General features: G+C 38.7%; 1 protein-coding gene across 9 annotated transcripts in view; it reads left to right on the forward strand.

The window, feature by feature from the left end:
* Positions 1-19,423, forward strand: part of BBS9 (Bardet-Biedl syndrome 9) — a 602,892-nt gene that overhangs the window by 491,048 nt on the left and 92,421 nt on the right. For 6 of the 9 annotated variants that reach the window (XM_033193464.1, XM_033193467.1, XM_033193463.1 and 3 more), the window contains 2 exons: positions 10,913-11,023; positions 11,239-11,815. In XM_033193464.1, the coding sequence (XP_033049355.1) occupies positions 10,913-11,023; positions 11,239-11,270 (143 nt within the window). In that variant the 3' untranslated portion in view covers positions 11,271-11,815. Of the gene's footprint in view, positions 1-10,912; positions 11,024-11,238; positions 12,096-19,423 lie in introns of those variants that run through there. The other 3 variants (XM_033193466.1, XM_033193460.1, XM_033193468.1) reach the window with 3 other exon arrangements.

The raw sequence follows: 19,423 nt of genomic DNA on the forward strand, positions 1-19,423 counted from the left end.
AGCTATATGCAGAAAACTGAAACTGGACCCCTTCCTTATACCTTATATAAAAATTAACTCAAAATGGATTAAAGACTTAAATGTAAAAATCAAAACCATAAACATCCTAGAAGAAAGCCTAGGCAATACCATTCAGAACATAGGCATGGGCAAAGACTTCATGACAAAACTGCCAAAAGCAATTGCAACAAAAGCCAAAATTGACAAATGGGATTTAATTAAACTAAAGAGCTTCTGTGCAGCAAAAGAAACTATCATCAGAGTAGCAGACAGCGTACAGAATGGGAGAAAAGTTTTGCAATCTACCCATCTGACAAACGTCTAATATCCAGAATCTACAAAGAATTTAAATTTATAAGAAAAAACAAAAAAAAACCATCAAAAAGTGGGCAAAGGATACGAAGAGATACTTCTCAAAAGAAGACATTTATGCAGCCAACAAACATGAAAAAAAGCTCAACACCACTGATCATTAGAGAAATGCAAATCAAAACCACAATGAGATACCATCTTATGCCAGTCAGAATGGCAATTATTAAAAAGTCAGGAGACAATAGATGCTGGTGAGGCTATAGAGAAATAGGAACGCTTTTACACTGTTGGTGGGAATGTAAATGAGTTCAACCATTGTGGAAGACAGTGTGGCGAGTCCTTAAGGATCTACAACCACAAATACCATTTGACCCAGAAATCTCATTACTGGGTATATACCCCAAGGAATATAAATCATTCCACTGTAAAGACATACGCACACGTGTATTTATTGTAGCACTATTTACAATAGCAAAGACATGAAACCAACCCAAAGCCATCAATGATAGACTGGATAAAGAAAATGTGGTACGTATACACCATAGAATACTATGCAGCCATAAAAATGAATGAGATCATGTCCTTTGCAGGGACATGGATAAAGCTGGAAGCCATCATCCTCAGGAAACTAACACAGGAACAGAAAAACCAAACACCACATGTTCTTACTTATAAGTGGGAGTTGAACAGTGAGAACACATGGACACAAGGAGGGGAACAACACACACTGGGGCCAGTCATGGGGTTGGGGGAAAGGGGAGGGAGAGCATTAGGACAAATGAGCTAATGCACGTGGAGCTTAAAACCTAGATGGCGGGTTGTTAGGTGCAGCAAACCACCATAGTGCACATATACCTTTGTAACAAACTTGCACATTCTGCACTTGTATCCTGGAACTTAAAGTAAAATTAGAAAAAGGAAAAAAAAAAAAACAATTTCACAGAAATGTTGGCTTTCCAAGATGGCCCCTGAGCACAGAACAGAAACACACACACAAATATTTATTTGATATATATATATCTCAAGTAAATCAAAGTATTAGTCAAAAAAATTCCCACCATCATAGCTTTACCAGTTGGGTGCTCTTGAGGAAAAGAAAAGTTAAGTCCAAGTGAGTTCAGACTGAGCCCTTTGGTCTGAAGTCCAGTGTGGAAGATGAGAGGTCATAGAGGATGGATCAGAGGAAGTGCAGTCCCACTTTCTCTCCATAACATTTTGCATTTTTTCTCCACTGTAGCCCTGTGTAGGTCCTTGTCTGTCTTTACCCATGATTCTTCCTCGCTATAACTCCTAGTCTGGTTTACATTTTTCTAGCTGCTAATATGTTTTGTATGATTTACAATTTTGTCATTTACACCTTTTGTAAATCACCTATAATGTCTTGTGTAGAAGTGCATACACAGAAGGATAAAATATGTTATGATCCATTCTTTCTCCTCCCCTTTGCTTTTCATCCTGTCTCCCTCTCTCCTGCCCATCCCCCTTCCTTCTATTCTTCCATTTTGCCAAAAAGTGTCTAAATACTCAGCCAGTATTGCTACGCAAGCATACGGCAGATGTCTGGCTTTTTATAGCTTATATTCTCCTTGGGCTAGAAAAAAAATATTTGAAATAACTGGAAAAACTAACAGAGTAGAGAATTATCAGAAAATGTATACATATCTGTGTACCTGTGTGCATATATATGAATCTTCTCTCTCTCTCTCTCACACACACACACACACACAGAGTGAATAGGCAACGTACAGAATGGGAGTCCAGTTCTCTCTCTCTGTCTCTGTGTGTCTCACACACACACACACACACACACAGTAAAATTCCTCCAAATGAATATATTTATAGAGAGTCTCCGAGTCTGAGGGAAGCTTCATATTTAAGATAGTGTGATGTTCTTTTCAAAGGGCCCATTCCTCACACTGCACATGAATTATAAACCATTGAAATGAAATCTCAAAAAAATGCTTTATCCATCAAGTAAATCATGATCAAAAATATACAAAAATATACACCATGATCACTGGTGTATATTTTTGAGATTTCTGCTGTTTTTAATTCTTAGTGGCAATTCAGGTCATACAAACAGAAGATTCTTTGGCAAGTCAGAACAAGGTCTGTGGTCATTTGTGATTCTCTAAAAGTGTCTCCTTGTCTGATTCCTCTTAAATATATGAAGAAAACAGAAGAAAAGATTTTCTCTTCTATGAAGGAATGGAACACTCTCATCCAATACCCAGTTTATTACAAAGGTCACTATTGCAAGAAAATAAACCAGCGAAATCTTCAAATATACCCACAGAATAGCTTGCCAGGCCTCTGGATTTTCTGTATCATTGAAAGGAAGGACTAGTTAGGACAGCCAACTCACAAGCAAATCCATTAAGATCTTCCTGGATTTAAAAAAAAAAAAAAAAAATGTTATTGAGAAAGCCCTAGTGCGATAGGAAGGAGGGAACCCGCACTAACTCTGGGACATTTGCGGCATCAGTTCCTTTCTCTGAGCCTCTGTCTTGATATGTACTACACGAAAGTCATTAAACCTAAAGCTACAGTTCTGTGATTCCACAAAAAAATGGTGCAGAAAGTGCATGTATACAAAAAAAAAAAAATAGAAGGCAGGAGGTGATACAATGCACAGTGTGCTGAGCGTGATGCTAGGTTTCCATGATCTCATGGCATGCTCACAGTCGGCTTCAACATCACCCCCTGTTTAAAGATGGGGCAACTGATGACCTGCCTTGGGTCCTACAGTTAGGTGCAGCTTAGTCCACTACTGTGATAACTTGAACTCCACCATCCAAGACTTAAGCCTTGTGCTTTGCCTTCTGCCCTCCAGAGGCCTCTCCATTCACTGCCCACTTGGCTTCACTTTTGATAGAGGAAAAGAGAAACTCCTGGAGACAATTGTAAAATATTGGAAACTCTAAGAGTTTATGGGAAAAAAAAACAACCTTCTTTAAGAAATTCCAAAGTGTAATGATAAGAAGAACATCAGACAAATTCCAATAGAAAAGCATCATGCAATATACCTGACTAGTACTCCTCAAAACTGTCAAGGCTATCGAAAACAAAGTCTGAGAAATTATCGCGACCAAGAAGAGCCAGAGGAGACGTGACAATGAATGTTATGAAGTATTCTGGATAGCATCCTGAAAAAGACAAAGGATGTTAAGTAAAAATGAAAAAATCTGATGAAACTATGGACTTTAGTTAATAATAATGTATCAATATTGGTTCATTAATTGTAACACATGTACCGCACTAATGAAAAATATTAATAAATAGGGGAAGCTATGCAGAGGATATGTAGCAATTCTCTGTACTATCTGCTAAATTTTTCTGCATATCTGAAACTATTCTAAAAAGTAAAATCTATTAGAGAAAAACTTTTTTTCGTTACCCAACAAGAAAGAACATTTGTCACAGTTGGACAAAAACTATGCTTTTAAACTTATGATAATAACACTATAGGATATTCTCGTAGTAATATTTTAAGATAAGACATCTGGCAATGTTAAATGCCTCTAGGAACTTTGAAAATTATGATACTGTATGCAGAGAAGCTTTCTATGATCCTCAAATTAGGCCAGGGTTGCCAAACTACTTATGGCCCACAGGCCAAACCTGGCCCAACACCTGTTTTAGTAAATAAAGTTTTATTGGAACACTGCCAGTGCTCATTCACATTTATGTATTGACTATGACTGCTTTTGCACTATGACAGCAAAATGGAATAGTGGTACCAGAGACCAGATGGCCCACAGACCCTAAAAAATATTTGCTATCTGGCCAACCCCCTGGTTTAGGCTATTTGAATTACAAAGTAGGTTTTGAGGCAAGGAGGCTCAGCTAGGAGGCCTGATTCACCTGGGGTAGAATCAAATTTTGGAACGCAGCAGATCAAGTAGCAGGAGAGATATTACGTAGGGCTTGAGTAAAATAGATTCGCCAACTCCCGGGGTGGCCACCTGGTTGAGGTTATCAGACACTTCTCTATTTGCTGGAGAGCTGTCTTTGGCCCCAGGGATATATTAGTTTGTTTGAAACCTTCCCTGCCAAACCCCCACCTTAGGGACTTTATCTTGACCTGTGTACCCTACTCTTCTTTTGGTGTTCCTGACTTTGGCCTGAAAATAGTCAGGACTGAGTTGTGCTTCAATGTGCCAGGCACTATGCACATTCATCTCTCTCCCTTATGAAGCAGAGCTATGTTAGTCTCTTAGAAGATGCAGAAACTCAGACTGATTTTAGTGAAATAACTTGCTCAAGAAGTCACTTAACTTGTCAATGTGGAGCCATGAATCTAGACTTCAAAGCACAACCTTAACCTCCCTATACCATCCCCACTGTCAGTGCTAGAACCGGCTTGCGCTAGCTGGTAAGAACCAACTGCTGAATTTTTAGAAATTTTGTGAGTCCGTTGTTAAATATATAGGCATTCTTAAAAATTGCATAAACTTACAATGAAATAAATTATATAAAAACAATGATAATACAAACTCAAAACTTTTCCTTCCTAATTATTTTACTATGTTTTACTATTATGTATTCTCTTGAGGTTATTTACGTCTATGAAATCTGTATGGTGAAAATACTAGATAATAGTGTGCTACTACACATCTCTGCCAAGCTGTACATTTGGTGATGTCATTCTGGTTATTTGAAATTGGCCATAGTGGGAGTATTCATCCCGCAGAGATGAGTGAACACTATACATTGGCACTTTCCTCTTTTTTCCTGGAAAGCCAGCTGTTCTACATTTACCAGCATACCACGGCTTACCTTGCATTCCAATTTTGATCTCCGGTATTCTAGATGACAGTCACGTTTGCTTCTGCTTCACTTCCTATCTTAACCTTTGAACTCTACCTCTTCCAGTTAACTCTACAATAGCAACCTGCAGAGAGGGCCTAAGCTCCTTTTATTGTTGTTTTTTGTTTGTTTTTCTGACAATGGATAGAAATATCTTAGTGTAATTCACCTGCTGATAAAATCTGTACCACTTTTTGAGGAGGAAGTGCAGCCATTTTATAATTTGCTTTTGAATATGGAAACAGGTTAGAGGATAGCTTGAAATCCCTAAAAATCCTAGAGTTGTGTTATCTTTATAAATATAGGACAAACTCCTATTTGTTCAAAGTTTTAAGTGAGATTTTCTACTAAAATAAATTTTTGGCTGGCTAATGATTGCTATTTGTATGAATATGTTATCAATGTGGAAAAGTCAAATTTTTACAGCAAAGTTTAGTTAACACAAAAGGCCGTATACATAATTTGATTGTCAGCAGTTCAGTCATAGGCCCCATAATAAAGTGCCTCAAACACATCCTTTTTAATATCCATTGATGTAGTCTCCAATTTATTAACAGTTTTGTTCTTATAAACAGTTTTCTTCCAAATGGTTCTATGCTGATTGTTCAAAATTCATTATATATGCTTCATATTATATAATTTCACATGAGTTAGGTTTCCAGATTAGTCCAGAAAAGTTTTTAAAGCGATAACTTAATTGTAATAGGGCTCTCTAATAAAACTATTCTGTGTGACAGCAACACTCCATTGTGGAAATGCATCTAGATTTCTGACTCAAGATGCCAGCTTCCCTTAATTATATTCCACCCAGCAGTGGTGAGGGGAACCTAGAGTCCCTGCATTGGTGGGAGGGGGAGATTGTTCTGAACACCATGACCACTAGAGAGAGAGCTGCCACATCTAGTCACTAGATGTATGACTAGAAAGAAGGAACATAGGTTGTGAAAGCCCATTTTGTTGCCACAAGGAGTTTGCTGGTATTTGAACCTTAGATAAATAGGAGTTTGCTGTATTATTATTTTTAACCCTAATTCTACATATCACATTTATTAAGTTAGACCATATCTTATAGTTAGTGCTACTCAAAGTATGGCTGAAAGACTGGCATCTGTCTGCAAACTTTTTGTTACCTGACATGCACAAAGTGTTGAGAAACTTTTGTAGCAATTGAAAGGGTGTTTTTACAACTGTTGAACCTAATTCTAAAAGGTGAAAGTGGATGTCTTATTCATTTGATTTTTCTACTAGTTTTTTTTAGTCATTTCTGTTACATTTTACAAAAGTATTGGTTTAGATAGATTGGAAATTTGAAAAGCAAGTTTTTTTTTTAGAAGCATCACTGTAATATATGGAGAACTGGGTTGCAGTGGTGTAGAAACTTGTGTAAGCCTTAGCAAATAACATCATCTCTTGGTTTTATTTAATAAATTGAAACTTTCTAGCAGGCCTGACTGCATAGCTAAGTCAGAGATGCAAGAAATGTAAACTTTGTATTTTCTTTAATAACAAGAGGGTAGGAAATTCAGTCTCCGTTATTAATGCCCACCCTTGCCACACCCCACTGCGTCCAGGGAGGCTTATACATGGGGCTCAGAAAATGAGGACACAGTAGCTACTACCCACAGCCTCATTGCCTGAGCCATCAGTGGAGTCAACTCCAGGCTCCCTGTGGCTAAGGCTGGGGCTTCTGGTGCCCACTCCTTCTGTGTCCCATGCCTCCATCTCTGGGTGATGTCTTGTTACCTTGGGCTGTGGGCTGCTGCCTCTGAGCCAACCCAGGTACCAGTTGTGTCTCACTCTCTCAGTTCCATCTCTTCAGGGAGCCCTGGCTATGGAAAACCAAAGCTAGAAAGAAAAGTATTTCTAGGCTACTTTTATTAATGGGGCCCCCATTACAAACTTCCCTGGAGGCGAGGGGGCACAAAATGGCCTAGGGTAACATTGTAGGAAAAGGGGGCAGGGGGAGGGCCAATAGAAGAAAAGCACACATTGCTATCAATAAATTTACCCTTGCGAAATGAGGGCACCGAGGCCTTTGTGACAGCGTTATTTGAGGATGGAGTGAGTTACTGTACTGAAAATGCAAGGTAGAGTGCTCAGCACACAGTAGGTCCATGGGATTGGAAGTCTCTTGCCCTCCTCGAAGTGAGACGCTTGCTTGATTTTCAGGCCAGAAGCCTGCAGTTCTGCTTGTCCTTGCCTGCGGGCTCATTTGTGTCACACTTGCCATTGTGTTTGGATGACTTCCTCCAGCTGCAGCTTTTCTTCCCCTTCTCCTTTTATGAGATGGACTCTAAGCCAAGGGTGCTCCATCTGGCGTCCATGGAACCCAGGCTTCATTTCCATGGGTGACCTCAGAGAGTTTCAGTTTGTTTGGAAGTTTTATATTTTATCTATATTCTTTTATTTGCTTGCCCTTAAATTTTTAACAAGTATATATTTTTTCCTAGGAAAAGTACCAGATATACTCATCTGTTGTTTCTTAACAGATGTTAATTTAGTAGGTGTTGGGATGGGGCCTGAGATTCTGCATTTCTGACAGGCTCCCAGGTGATTCCTGTTCGGCTGATGTGATGATCTCATTACATGAGCAAGGCCAAAGAGGCCTTCTGAATTTGTGGATTTGCCTCCCATTGCCCATTAACCCATGAGCTACCATTTTCCTTTTGTGAGATACGTAGTCATCAGAAGCAGCATCTGAAATCCGTATGATTACATGTTTCCATGCCATAGCCGCTTGATCTCCCAGTGTCTTGACCTCTGCGTGCACGTCATCCTAGTTAAGCATGGGTGAAAGCATAAGTAATTGTACACCAGGGACTATTACCATCCCGTTCACCTCCAGCTATGGAGCACCTAGTGCTTACAGATGGGTGGCCAGTCTAACTTCAAAATTCCATTGTGAAGACCTACTTTTTACTATAGAACTACTCCCAGTATCAGTGATTTTCTCCAGAGGACAGAGCCTGGGGCAAGGACTAAAGTGATGGCTGTTTGAGAACACAAACGCAGGGAAGGGAGGGTGGGGACAAAGGGCAGCAACCAAGGGAATATGTGAGGTCATGCAGAGTGGTGCTGCCTGCATCTGGGAGTGCCTCTTTCCAGGAGCCATGAAGATGGTGAGCAGGTACAGCTACGCAGCACACAGCCTTTTTTTGGAGTCCTGCAAAAGAGAACTAATCATCTAGCATATTCCTGGTTGGTAAGGGCCCAGGGAGAATTCTCTGCTCAGCTTTGGCTTCTTTTCTTTTCCTATGATACACTCGCTGGGCAGGATGCCAGAGCCCAACACCATTGTTCTTTCCAAGCTGGAAGTGGCAGACACTCTAGGTGTGCAGTTGGACAGTCTGGCTACAGGAGGCATCCGAAGAAAGGGGGTGGCGCCAGGCACGGTGGCTCACGCCTGTACTCGCAGCACTTTGGGAGGCTGAGGCAAGCGGATCATCTGAGGTTGGAAGTTCGAGACCAATCTGACCAACATGGAGAAACCCCATCTCTACTAAAAGTACAAAATTAGCCAGGCATGGTGGCGCATGCCTGTAATCCCAGCTACCCAGGAGGCTGAGGCAGGATAATTGCTTGAACCTGGGAGACGGAGGTTGCGGTGAGCCAAGTTCATGCCATTGCACTCCAGCCTGGGCAACAAGAGTGAAACTCCACCTCAAAAAAAAAGAAAAAAAGAAAGAAAGAAAGGTGGGTGACATTCCCAGGGCAAGTGGCTGGTCAGCCCCTGCTGTGGGTGGAAGTCTGAGGAGGTGCATGCAATCTGTGCCTACTATAGCACCTGAGGGTTAGAGCACCAGGGCAGGGCACCTTGCCATCTCTGTATGCAGGACAAGGCAAAGAGAAGAGAGGAGATTACATTCATTGTTGATAATCTATAGCAACTGGCTTTTCCTTTTGAGCCCACAGGATAGATAACTAGGAAATCTTCTATTTCTGTTTTGTCAAAATACTGAGTCAGGTGGAATGAAAGGGACACTCATTTATCAGTGGAGACCTACCTCTCCCCAAGCATGTGGCAGCTGTTTTAACTGCTCATCAAACTCGCTCTCATCTGTTGACTCGTCTCTTCCTCCCTCCTGGAGTTGTCTTGTGTGTGAAAGCAGCTACATGAGTACAGCATTCCTGGCCTCCCCCGCCTCCCTCTGTCTCAGGGATGGAGAAGTGACTTTTCTGCCTTTTTTTTTTTCCCCCAGAGTTCTATTCAGCAGGGAGCACATCCCTTCTTTCTGCGCTTCCCTGTCATTAGTCTTCCAGGTCTTCCCCCAGCCGCTGCCACCACCACATATATCCTTTGCCTTTTTACTCATTTGGATGAGTGTAAAAAAGGAGAGGAAAGGAACTGGCTTTTGGGGCCTCTCCAAAGGTCTCAGCCCCACCATGTGACCAGACTGGAGCTCTGTGACATTGGCAAATTACTGAATCTCATGAGACCTCAGTTTTCTTATAAAATGAGAATAATAACAATAATATCTATTTCATGGTATAGTGTGTAGGAATTAAATGAGATAATATGGGCAGGATTTCTAGCCCTTAGAAAGTACTCAATAATGATAGTTCTGGTTACTGTGATCTACAGGCTTTGGAGAGATTAAAAATAAGCCTGGTTCTCCTTCTGGGTAAGGCCCTTGTCATTTTCAGGTATGACTGGGCAAGTTCCGTTGCATTGATGGATAATTCTAATGTTTTCTATTCAGGGAATCTTGGAGGATAGCTCTAATTCTTATTTTATGAGTGTGGAAATGCATTTCTGTCATTTCCCTTAGCACTGATTTCTGTTTCAGAGTTGATGCAGAGGCGTGGATAGTAAGGTGTGTTTTCCTTGAAACCTGGGATCTTGCCACTTCCGTCTCATTTGAATGATGTGGTTTTGAAATCAGTGCTGCTGATACCCTCTCTTTCCTCAGAATGTTGTGAGCTTCATACACCCCCTCATACATAAAACCAAACTTGAGTGCTGAGGCTTTGGACTCTGTGTGTGAGAAGCCTCAGAAAAAGAAAACACACTTCATTAACAAGAAGAATGGCTTTGGAAAAAAAGCATGTACAGTATACAACATGTTAGTACATTTCCAGGAAATGATGGCAAATCAGTCAAATCGAGTTGCAGATGTAGTCAGGAAATTCTCTCATGATTGTGAGTTTCCCATACAAGATTTTGGTGAATAAAGTCAAATGAGTTATACCCAGTACTTCAAAAGCACAACAGTGCCAGCTCATCCTCAAGTCACCTTTGGATTGAAATCATGACTTTGCTGTTGAATTATGAAGTGTTTGTGTCTGTGCTGTAAGGTGTTGGGATTCAGGAATAGAATCAAATTCCAGAGAAATGCCACCACTGGTAACCACCGTACCAGAACACCAGCAACCTTTCTCTTTGCTCAGGGAAGCCTTCTTTTCCTCATGGCTCATGTGCTTTGCCTCTTTTATAGTTTCTGATGCTCTGGTATTAAAGGGAATTCCTGCTGAGGGGCCTTTATATTCTGGATATCACATATGCTGTAGGTTTTGTCCTTTCTGACTTTAAAAAGGATAAATTTAAAGACAATACTGTTGCTGCTGTTGCCAAGTCATAATCAGTATAATATGTCTTTAGGGGCAGTAACTCATTCCCAGTATTCTCACCAAAAAGAAACATTTAAGGTTATTCTTTTCAAGCCACTCCTGAAGACTGTTGTCACGTCATTTATTATCTTTATGATCAGTGTGTTCCTAAACTATGCTTGCTGTGTAGAGAGGCAGATTTTCTTACACATTGCTTAAAATACTGTTTGTGTTTTTCCACTAGGCGGTTGTACTACAATCCCAGAGTCAGACCTTGAAGAAAGATCGGTAGAACAAGACTCTACAGAACTGTTTACCAACCACAGACATCTCACTGCAGAGACACCCAGGCCTGGTAAGAGAATGGGTGGGCTTCACAAGCATTAAGTCGGAAGCAGTGACAGTCTGGTCAGTTTTTGTCATACCAGAGAGTGTTCCACAAAGCTGCTTGTTTTCCAATTTCTTCATTCTTCCCATTAGCACTGGTGCAGCTGAATTTGATCTTTTGTGTATTCCTGTCATTATTCAGACCTTTTCTCTCTCTTTCTCTCTTACTTTCTTTTTTTCCAGAAGTTTCACCCCTCCAAGGAGTCTCGGAATAATCCAGGTAGAGTTGTTTGGTTGAGAGGAACATGCCCATCTCAAGGCCGAACCCATGTGAACCTCATGCCAAGCACAGATATAGGGCTGGCTCAGGGGCTTCCTAAAGCTTACCTTCCTGGAGATGACACTGCATAGAGAAGGGGGTTGGGACTTTCTACTTCACTAGGAGGACTTGTAACACCATGGGGGATGTCAGCTGAAATTTGTCTTGTTTTGCCAGGAAAGGAAGTAGTTGCCTTTGGTCATCCGTGTGCTAATAGAATACAGTGAGATGACATAGTTTTGGGATAGATTTTATAATGCAAAGATTCAGACCCAAAATAATTTGATACCCCATTTTTTCACAGAATTCTTATATAGTAAATGTATCAAGCTTAATAAAGCATCTCATTGTCAAACAATATCTTGAATTTTATTTATAATTAGAGGGATTTATGAGTGATTGCTCTACATTATTTCTTCAAAGGAAAAGAATTGAAAACTTTGCTACTCCCCGGTAAGACTTGAATGTGATTATTTTATAAATAAAAGAACCACTATGAAACTTTCATATGATTTGTTCTATTAAGCTAAACGTGGAAGAAGGTAAGTTTTCTAGTCTTGTATGAAAATGTTTAAATATTTTCAGGAAGCTAGTACATTAACATCCCCTTTTCATTACCCCATTGGGTGACACCAATCCAGGTTATTAAAGGATTCACACTTTATTACAGTTAAAAGTTAAGGTTTTTTTGTGTAAGAAATGAAAGAAACTTTGCCAGTTTCAAGTTTGAATTACAGTTGTGAGACTAACTTATTTAATTAAAAATATGTCTTTGCCAGTTTTGGAATGCCTCTCACTGCACAGGGGAAAGTTGTTCATGGTTCTTCTACATGTGAAATGTCAGAAAAAAAAAAAGCAGAAGATGTATTATTATTTGTAGCATCCTCTTTTAAGAGATGCAGATATATTATCAAAATAACATCATTATGATCATTTATAGCCATGACATGGGCATAAAATTTTACTGAAATTATAGTTTTCTCTTTAAGTCCTTTATGTGAAAAAGCAAACATATCAGTGAAATACAGAAACAATTATAGAGATGGTTCTGAAGGAGCAACAGAAGGCTGTGTGGATTCTATTGGATGCCGTCTTCTCAATGGCCTTGTGATTTATGCAGTGTTGAATTCGCTGGCACTATTTTTCTATTTTAGCAGCTGAACTATGGAAGCTATGTGGACATCACATACATTAAGGGTTTTGTTGCTTTGGACTGGAAAAGATGTAACTTATGGTACAGCTCAACTGCCAAGGCCTAATCAGAGTAAGATGCCTGTTAGAATAACAACATTCCCCAGTGCTTAATGTCTGGAAATGTGGGGAAACCATGGCAGACACCTTACTTCCCAGGTTTGCCATCATTTCATTTTCATTGTAAACTCAGACCCCAACCCTTCACTTGAAGGCTTATTTTGAGTAAATTATCTCCTTATCCCTATACCAAGAGCCACATTTGAGGTCCTCTTGGAATAAGTGGACAAGGCATCACGGACTGTACTTTTAGCCCCATTTTCTGACCCTTTATTGTATTCTTCTTATTTTTGTCTTTTCATTTTGCTTCAACATTTACTGCATTCTCTCTTGTTGTGTCTCTCTTATATGGGCCTTAAATAACTTCTATAATGGAATTGGGAAATGAATACAGTCACGCTGTTTCCTCTTAAGATTCTCCTAATCACCTTGCTTGGCAGTCATCTTCCCCTCTTTAGAATCCCTGGAGAACTCTATGCCTCTCTGCATACCTCTCTCTTACTTATTGTATTTCAGAAGTCATGTTTTCCTTTCCTGGTAGGATAGATTTGCAGGCTCCTTAGACATAACTGTTCTTGGATTCTTTTTGCTGTTTGTAAATATTTGTTATATCAACAGGTCAACTAATCTCCTAAAAGTAGTCAACAAGTCATAGAGAAATGGAGAAGCCAGTGATTTAGAACATTGACTGTGGTCTAACCCTTCCTAATTTAGTATTTCAGTTTATGCTGAGAGGAAGCTGATGTGACTGTCCTACTATTTTTTCTTAAATTTGGCTTTAAAGAGAGATGTGAATCTTAAAAATTCAATGCTTAATGGTTTTGTTCATGAGTACTTGAGTAACATTGATTTAAACACAGGATTCAGGTTTTAAATAAGATGAATAAAAATTCTAATACAACATTAGTTACAAAAATGAACATTTATTAGAATAAGAAAAGAATAACAAGTCACATTTGTAAAAAGCTGATAATCACCATAGATATCACAAAATCTATACAAATATAATATTTATATTAACTACTTGATATACCTTGTTAATACTTCTGCATTTTCTTGCACACATTTCTTACTTCTTTAATTATCAATAATTTATAATTTCATCGTGTATACAGTGAATTAAAAGGTAATTTTTTCTCTGAAATTGTTGATCAGACTGTTTTTAAAAATTACTGATAGTTTGCAAAAGCTTCTTTCAGTTTTACAACTCATCATTTGTAATGTCAGGCAGGTTTTTAGGGTTATTGTATTATCAGGGCATTTTAATTTTTTCTTATGCAGTGATACATTTTAAATAGCCATGGAATTGACAACTCCCTTTTTTTAAAGATCATTTCAACTTTTATTTTAAATTCAGGGGGTACACATGCAAGTTTCTTACCTGGGTATATTGGGTGGTGCTGAGGTTTGGGGTACAATTGATTCCATTACCCAGGTACTAAGCATAGTACCCAAGAGCTGTTTTTTAACCCTTGGCCCCTCTCTCCACCTCTTGTAATCCCCAGTGTCTATTGTTGTAATCTTCATGTCCATGAGTATCCATTGTTCAGTTCTCACTTATAAGTGAGAACGTGTGGTATTTGGTTTTCTGTTCTGGCATTAATTTGCTTAGGATAATGGCCTCTAGCTGCATTCATGTTGCCGCAAAGAACATGATCTTTTTTATAACTGCATAGTATTCTGTGGTGTATATGTACCACATTTTATTTATTCAGTCCACCACTGATGGGCACCTAGGTTGATTCCGTGTCTTTGCTATTGTGAATAGTGCTGCAATGAACATATAAGTACCTATGCCTTTTGGTCGAATTATTTATTTTCTTTTGGATATATACTCAGTAGTGGGATGACTAGGTGGAATGGTAGTTTTAAGTCCTTGGAGAAATCTCCAAACTGCTGTCTACAGTGGCTGAACTAATTTACATTTCTAGCAAAAGTGTACAAGCATTTCCTTTTTCCTGCAGCCTTGCCAGCTGTTGTTTTTTGACTTGTTCATAATAGCCATTCTGACTGGTGTGAGATGGTATCTCATTGTGACTTCAATTTGCATTTCTCTGATGAGTATTGATGTTGAACATCTTTTCATGTTTGTTGAATGCTTGTCTGTTCGTGTCTTTTGCACATTTTTAAATGGGATTATTTATTTTTTGCTTGTTTATTTGTTTAGGCTCCTTATAGATTCTGGATATTAGACCTTTTTTGGGTGCATAGTTTTCACATATTTTCTCCTATTCAATGGATTGTCTTTGTACTCTGTTGATAGTGTCTTTTACGATACAGAAGCTCTTTAGTTTAATTAGGTCCTACTTATCGACTTTTGTTTTTGTTGCATTTGCTTTTGAGGACTTACTCATAAGTTATTTCCCAAAACCAATGTCCAGAATGATTTTCGTAGGTTTTCTTCCAGTATTCTTATAGCTTGAGGTCTTATATTTAAATCTTTTATCCATTTTGAGTTAATTTTTGTATATAATGAGATATAGGGGTCCAGTTTTATTTTTCTGCCTATGACTAGTTATATATTCTAGCACCATTTATTGAATAGGGATCCCTTTCCCCATTGCTTATTTTTGTTGCCTTTGTTGAGGATCAAATGGCTGTAGGCATGTGACTTTATTGCTGGGTTCACTATTCTGTTCCATGGTCTTTGTGGAAATTGACAACTCATTAGCCAGTTTATCATCAAAATCCTCATTGAAATGATCCTCATTACCACTAGTATTTTATCTCAAATCAGCAAGAAGATATTTAGATATGTTTTGAATATGTTCATGTGATTTACTCTTCTTCATTAGCTAGATTATTAGACAATCCAAAAGTCTGCTTATTCTCTTTCAAATGTATCATCTCATCTTAATGAGTTAATTTTGGTATGATTTGAAAATGTTTTTGTTATAATTTGCTTGTTGATAGAATAACTTTTATCCATTTTATATAGGAGTTAGTTGGAAAAAGTTATTTTATGATGAGTTTGTAATTGTGTACTCTGAATTATCAGATATATTCTTAACAGGCAAGACATTCTCCTTTGACTTGGGGTCCGTGAAACTAGAATCTTATCGCTTCTGCTTTTACATGTCTGATGGTCAGAACATCAGATTTCGTATGTTTCCAATCATATTTTATCTCCAACAAATTTATGCTTCTGGTGCCAGGCTGCACAGAACATGCTTATCTAGTGATACAGCGTTTTGCTCCACACCTTCCTCTTATGACACTAGCTAAGTGAGAGCAGTGGGTGGTAATGATATTCCTGGAATCCATTCTTCCAGCAGAACAGCTCTCAGCAATTTAACCATATACAGAGTTGTCTGTAAGCCACATAAATATATCTAATTAACCCAAGTTAAATGTCTTCCCAACTCAACTTCCCCTTAGCCAGATTGTCAAGCCCACCACCCTTCCAATGCCTGCTACAAGGGGAAGACAGGCAGAAGAGACAATAGTTTTCACCAGTCATCATTAAAATATCTTTTTCAAATTGTACAAAAACATATGAGCATATACCTGGGCATGGAAGTGCCCTGAAGTTAAAGCCTGATTAGCATCACAGTAAATCTGTTTATAACAGGAGTGAGTGAGCGAGCGAGAGAGAGAGCGAGAGAATAGAAACTACACTTTAAATTATTGGTTTGTTAATTTTCTCCATGGTTGAAATAACTCCAAAATATGTTTGGGATAGGAGTATGAGTGTGGAGGGTGGAAAGGGCAGGTTTTGTAAGTGTCTTAGTTCTGTACTGCTCTAACAGAATACCACAGACTAGGTAATTTATAAAGAACAGAAATTAATTTCTTAGCATTCTGGAAGCTGGGAAGTCTAAGATCAAGGCACCAGAAGGTTTGATATCTGGTAAGGGCCCAACTCCCACTTCCAAGATGGCACCTTGCATCCTCCAGAGGCAGGAAGAAATGCTGTTCCTCACATGGCAGAAGAGCCAAGAGAGGGCAAGAGAGAAGGAGGAAGTAGGAGGCCAAATTCAACTTTTGATAATGAACCCACTTTCAAGATAATGACGTTAATCTCTTCATGAGGGCAGAGCCCCCATGGCCTCATCACCTCTTAACAGTCTCACCTCTAAATACTGTTACAATGGCAATTAAATTTTGACATGACTTTTGGAGGGAACAAACATTCAAACCATAGCAGTAAGGAGGTATTTAAAATTCCCTTAAATGTACTATAGGTCTCCTCAAGTATGCCAGTGTGAGCCTTGACCTAGCTTGGGGCTCAAATGTAAGTACACTTTTACTTTTCATTTTTAGTAATTAATCGTTCTCTGAGAAATGTCAGCAAACCTTTATGGACTAGCAAAATGGCAATTCTCTGTTCGGTGTCCTTGGTTTTGTGGAGAGATGTTTCACCTTATACATTCAGGGACAGTTCTACTAATGCTTATTTCTTAGCAGCCACTCCATGAGTTGTCCTAAAGGGGACTGAGTCAGTTTTGTATCTCAACTGGCTAAAGGGTCGATTTTAGATAAAAAGTTAACAGCAAGCTATCAAATTTAAGAGGGCCCAGCCACTTCTTTGGCTCCAGGATTATCTGATTGGAGAGAATGAGGAGGTTTAAAGTGCTATTAAATTCACGAAATTCTGTTTAACAGGCTACAGTAATCATGTTTGTTCCATCTGGTACCAGTTCCAGAAAGAGAAGTTCATGATGTCACCTGTGAACTCTCATTTGTATGTGCCAGGCTTCCCAAAAGAACATTAAGATCATCTGAATATGAAGAACAGTTGGAACTAAATTCTTTTATGTAAACAACAAAATCTAGAAACTTTATTTTCTCAGTTAGAACAGAGTACTGATTAAGCCCAGACACAAGTCACTTACCACTTTGTGAAATTTAGATCTATAATATTCACCAAATCCTTTAATATTATCTCTGTATTTAAGTGAACTGTTTTCTTATTTATTTGATGATGAAAATTAGGAAATTCCTTTAGATCTCTAGTCATAAGTAAGGAAACTGAAGCTTTTATTTTACTAAGTCTTTTGGAATAAAATTTAAGTAGTTACTCATTCCTTGGGGGAAAGTATGGTGTGTAATACTCATCTTTCACACTCAGCAGCTCACAAAAATGAAAAAAAGCAATCAACAAGTAATTCTGAAAGAAAACATTAAACATTCTCCAGACTTTAATCACATGAGAATTGATAGAGGATGAGAATTGGGATTTATTTTCAACTTTTCCCCAAAATGTCAATAACAAATCATAAAACACATACACACATACACATATACTTCACATTCCCTACTTCTAAAACCAATGCCATCTGAATCTGGTCCTCCCTTTCCATTTCAGTAACAGTGATGTACTTTTCCCCAGGCTCCTGTCCAATTTCATCACCTCCTCTGATGCCTGGTTGTCTTTGTCCTTCATTTGAGTCCTTCCCATCATTTGCATGTACCTCATTGGTCCCTACAGTGGCACTGGCCTATGTCATCTCTCCCTTATCTTCTATTGTGTAGTCTATTCCTTCATCCCATCAAAGATCATCTGCTAGGAGTCTTGTTTGCCTGATTATCCCAGTACCTCTTCCGGATGTTTTTCCAAGCTTTACTCATCTCCGTCTGGTCAGGGTTCATTCTATTTTTAGACAGCCACTCAAAGTCCACTTCTTTAAGGAGACAATATGATATAGAGAAAAGACCTTATGACTAGGAATCAGGTGGTCTCAGTTTTAGGCCTGGTCCTCTTGAAAAGGTGCTTTCTGATCTGTGTCAGTCACTTAGCCTCTCTTCACCTCATTTGTATATGCACTAAATAGAGATCTATTCATTCAACAACAAAATTAAATGTTTTCAGACATTGTACTGGGAACTGTGGCTCCAAAGAACAATAAAACATGGATCTTGTCCTTAAAGAACTTTCAGTTCAGTGGGGGAACAGAGAAGAAAATGGACAGTTGCAATACAAGATGACAAAAACTCAACTTTAGAAGAAAGTAATTAGGAAAGGGAGCTAGAAGATGTACTTTAGCATCTCCAAGCTCTTATTTTTTTCATTGGCAAAGTGGGGAGCTTGTCCCACCTGTGGCACCATCCTCAAAATATTGTTCTGGAAATCAAAGAAAAGGGCTTCAAATACTTGAAAGAACCCTAAAATGTAAGACTGTTGTTCCTTAGTGGTTGGAAGAGCAATTGTGAATTCTCCTTGATTACTATCTTTTATAACCCTGAAATTCCCGTAGTGCTCTTTTACTTATTACTTCAAAATTTGTATATTTTCACTTCTCCATAATGTTGTGGAGAATGTATACTGTGGTACAGGGTTTTTTTCAGACTGGCTATACATCAGGATGGCTTGGATAAGAGTTGGCAGGCCGTGAGGGGAGGGTTGGAATTGAAAATATGACTTGTATACATCCCATTTAGTGTAGTGCCACACAGAAAAATAATACCTTGTATAAAGTGACAAAAACCTCATTAACTTAAGTGGATATATTTTGATCCTCACAACAACCTCACTATGTTTGCAACATACATGTAAAAAAATAAAAAATAATAAAATAATAATTAGCATCCCAAGTCACAGATGGAAAAGTGTAGGATCAGAGTATATACTATTCCCTTAAAGTGGCCCAGCAATGAAAAGAATAGGTGACCTGGCCAAGAAGCCAAGGCTTCTCATTCCCAGTCCAGGGTTCATTATATTACAGAGAAAGACATATCATGAATAACACCAAGGCTTGCACTTCTACCATTACTCCAGTTGAAGAATACATTAGTGTTGAGTAAAGTGTTTCTCAGGCTTTGAAGACTTATGTCCTAATTTAAGAAGGAACAACCATACACTCTTTCTGCATGGCCGGCTGTATGCCATGACTAAATCTACCAGTTGACACAACTGAA

This window comes from Trachypithecus francoisi, unplaced genomic scaffold (genome assembly GCF_009764315.1).
Source record: "Trachypithecus francoisi isolate TF-2019V2 unplaced genomic scaffold, Tfra_2.0 Lachesis_group4, whole genome shotgun sequence".
Classification (NCBI taxonomy): Eukaryota; Metazoa; Chordata; class Mammalia; order Primates; family Cercopithecidae; genus Trachypithecus; species Trachypithecus francoisi.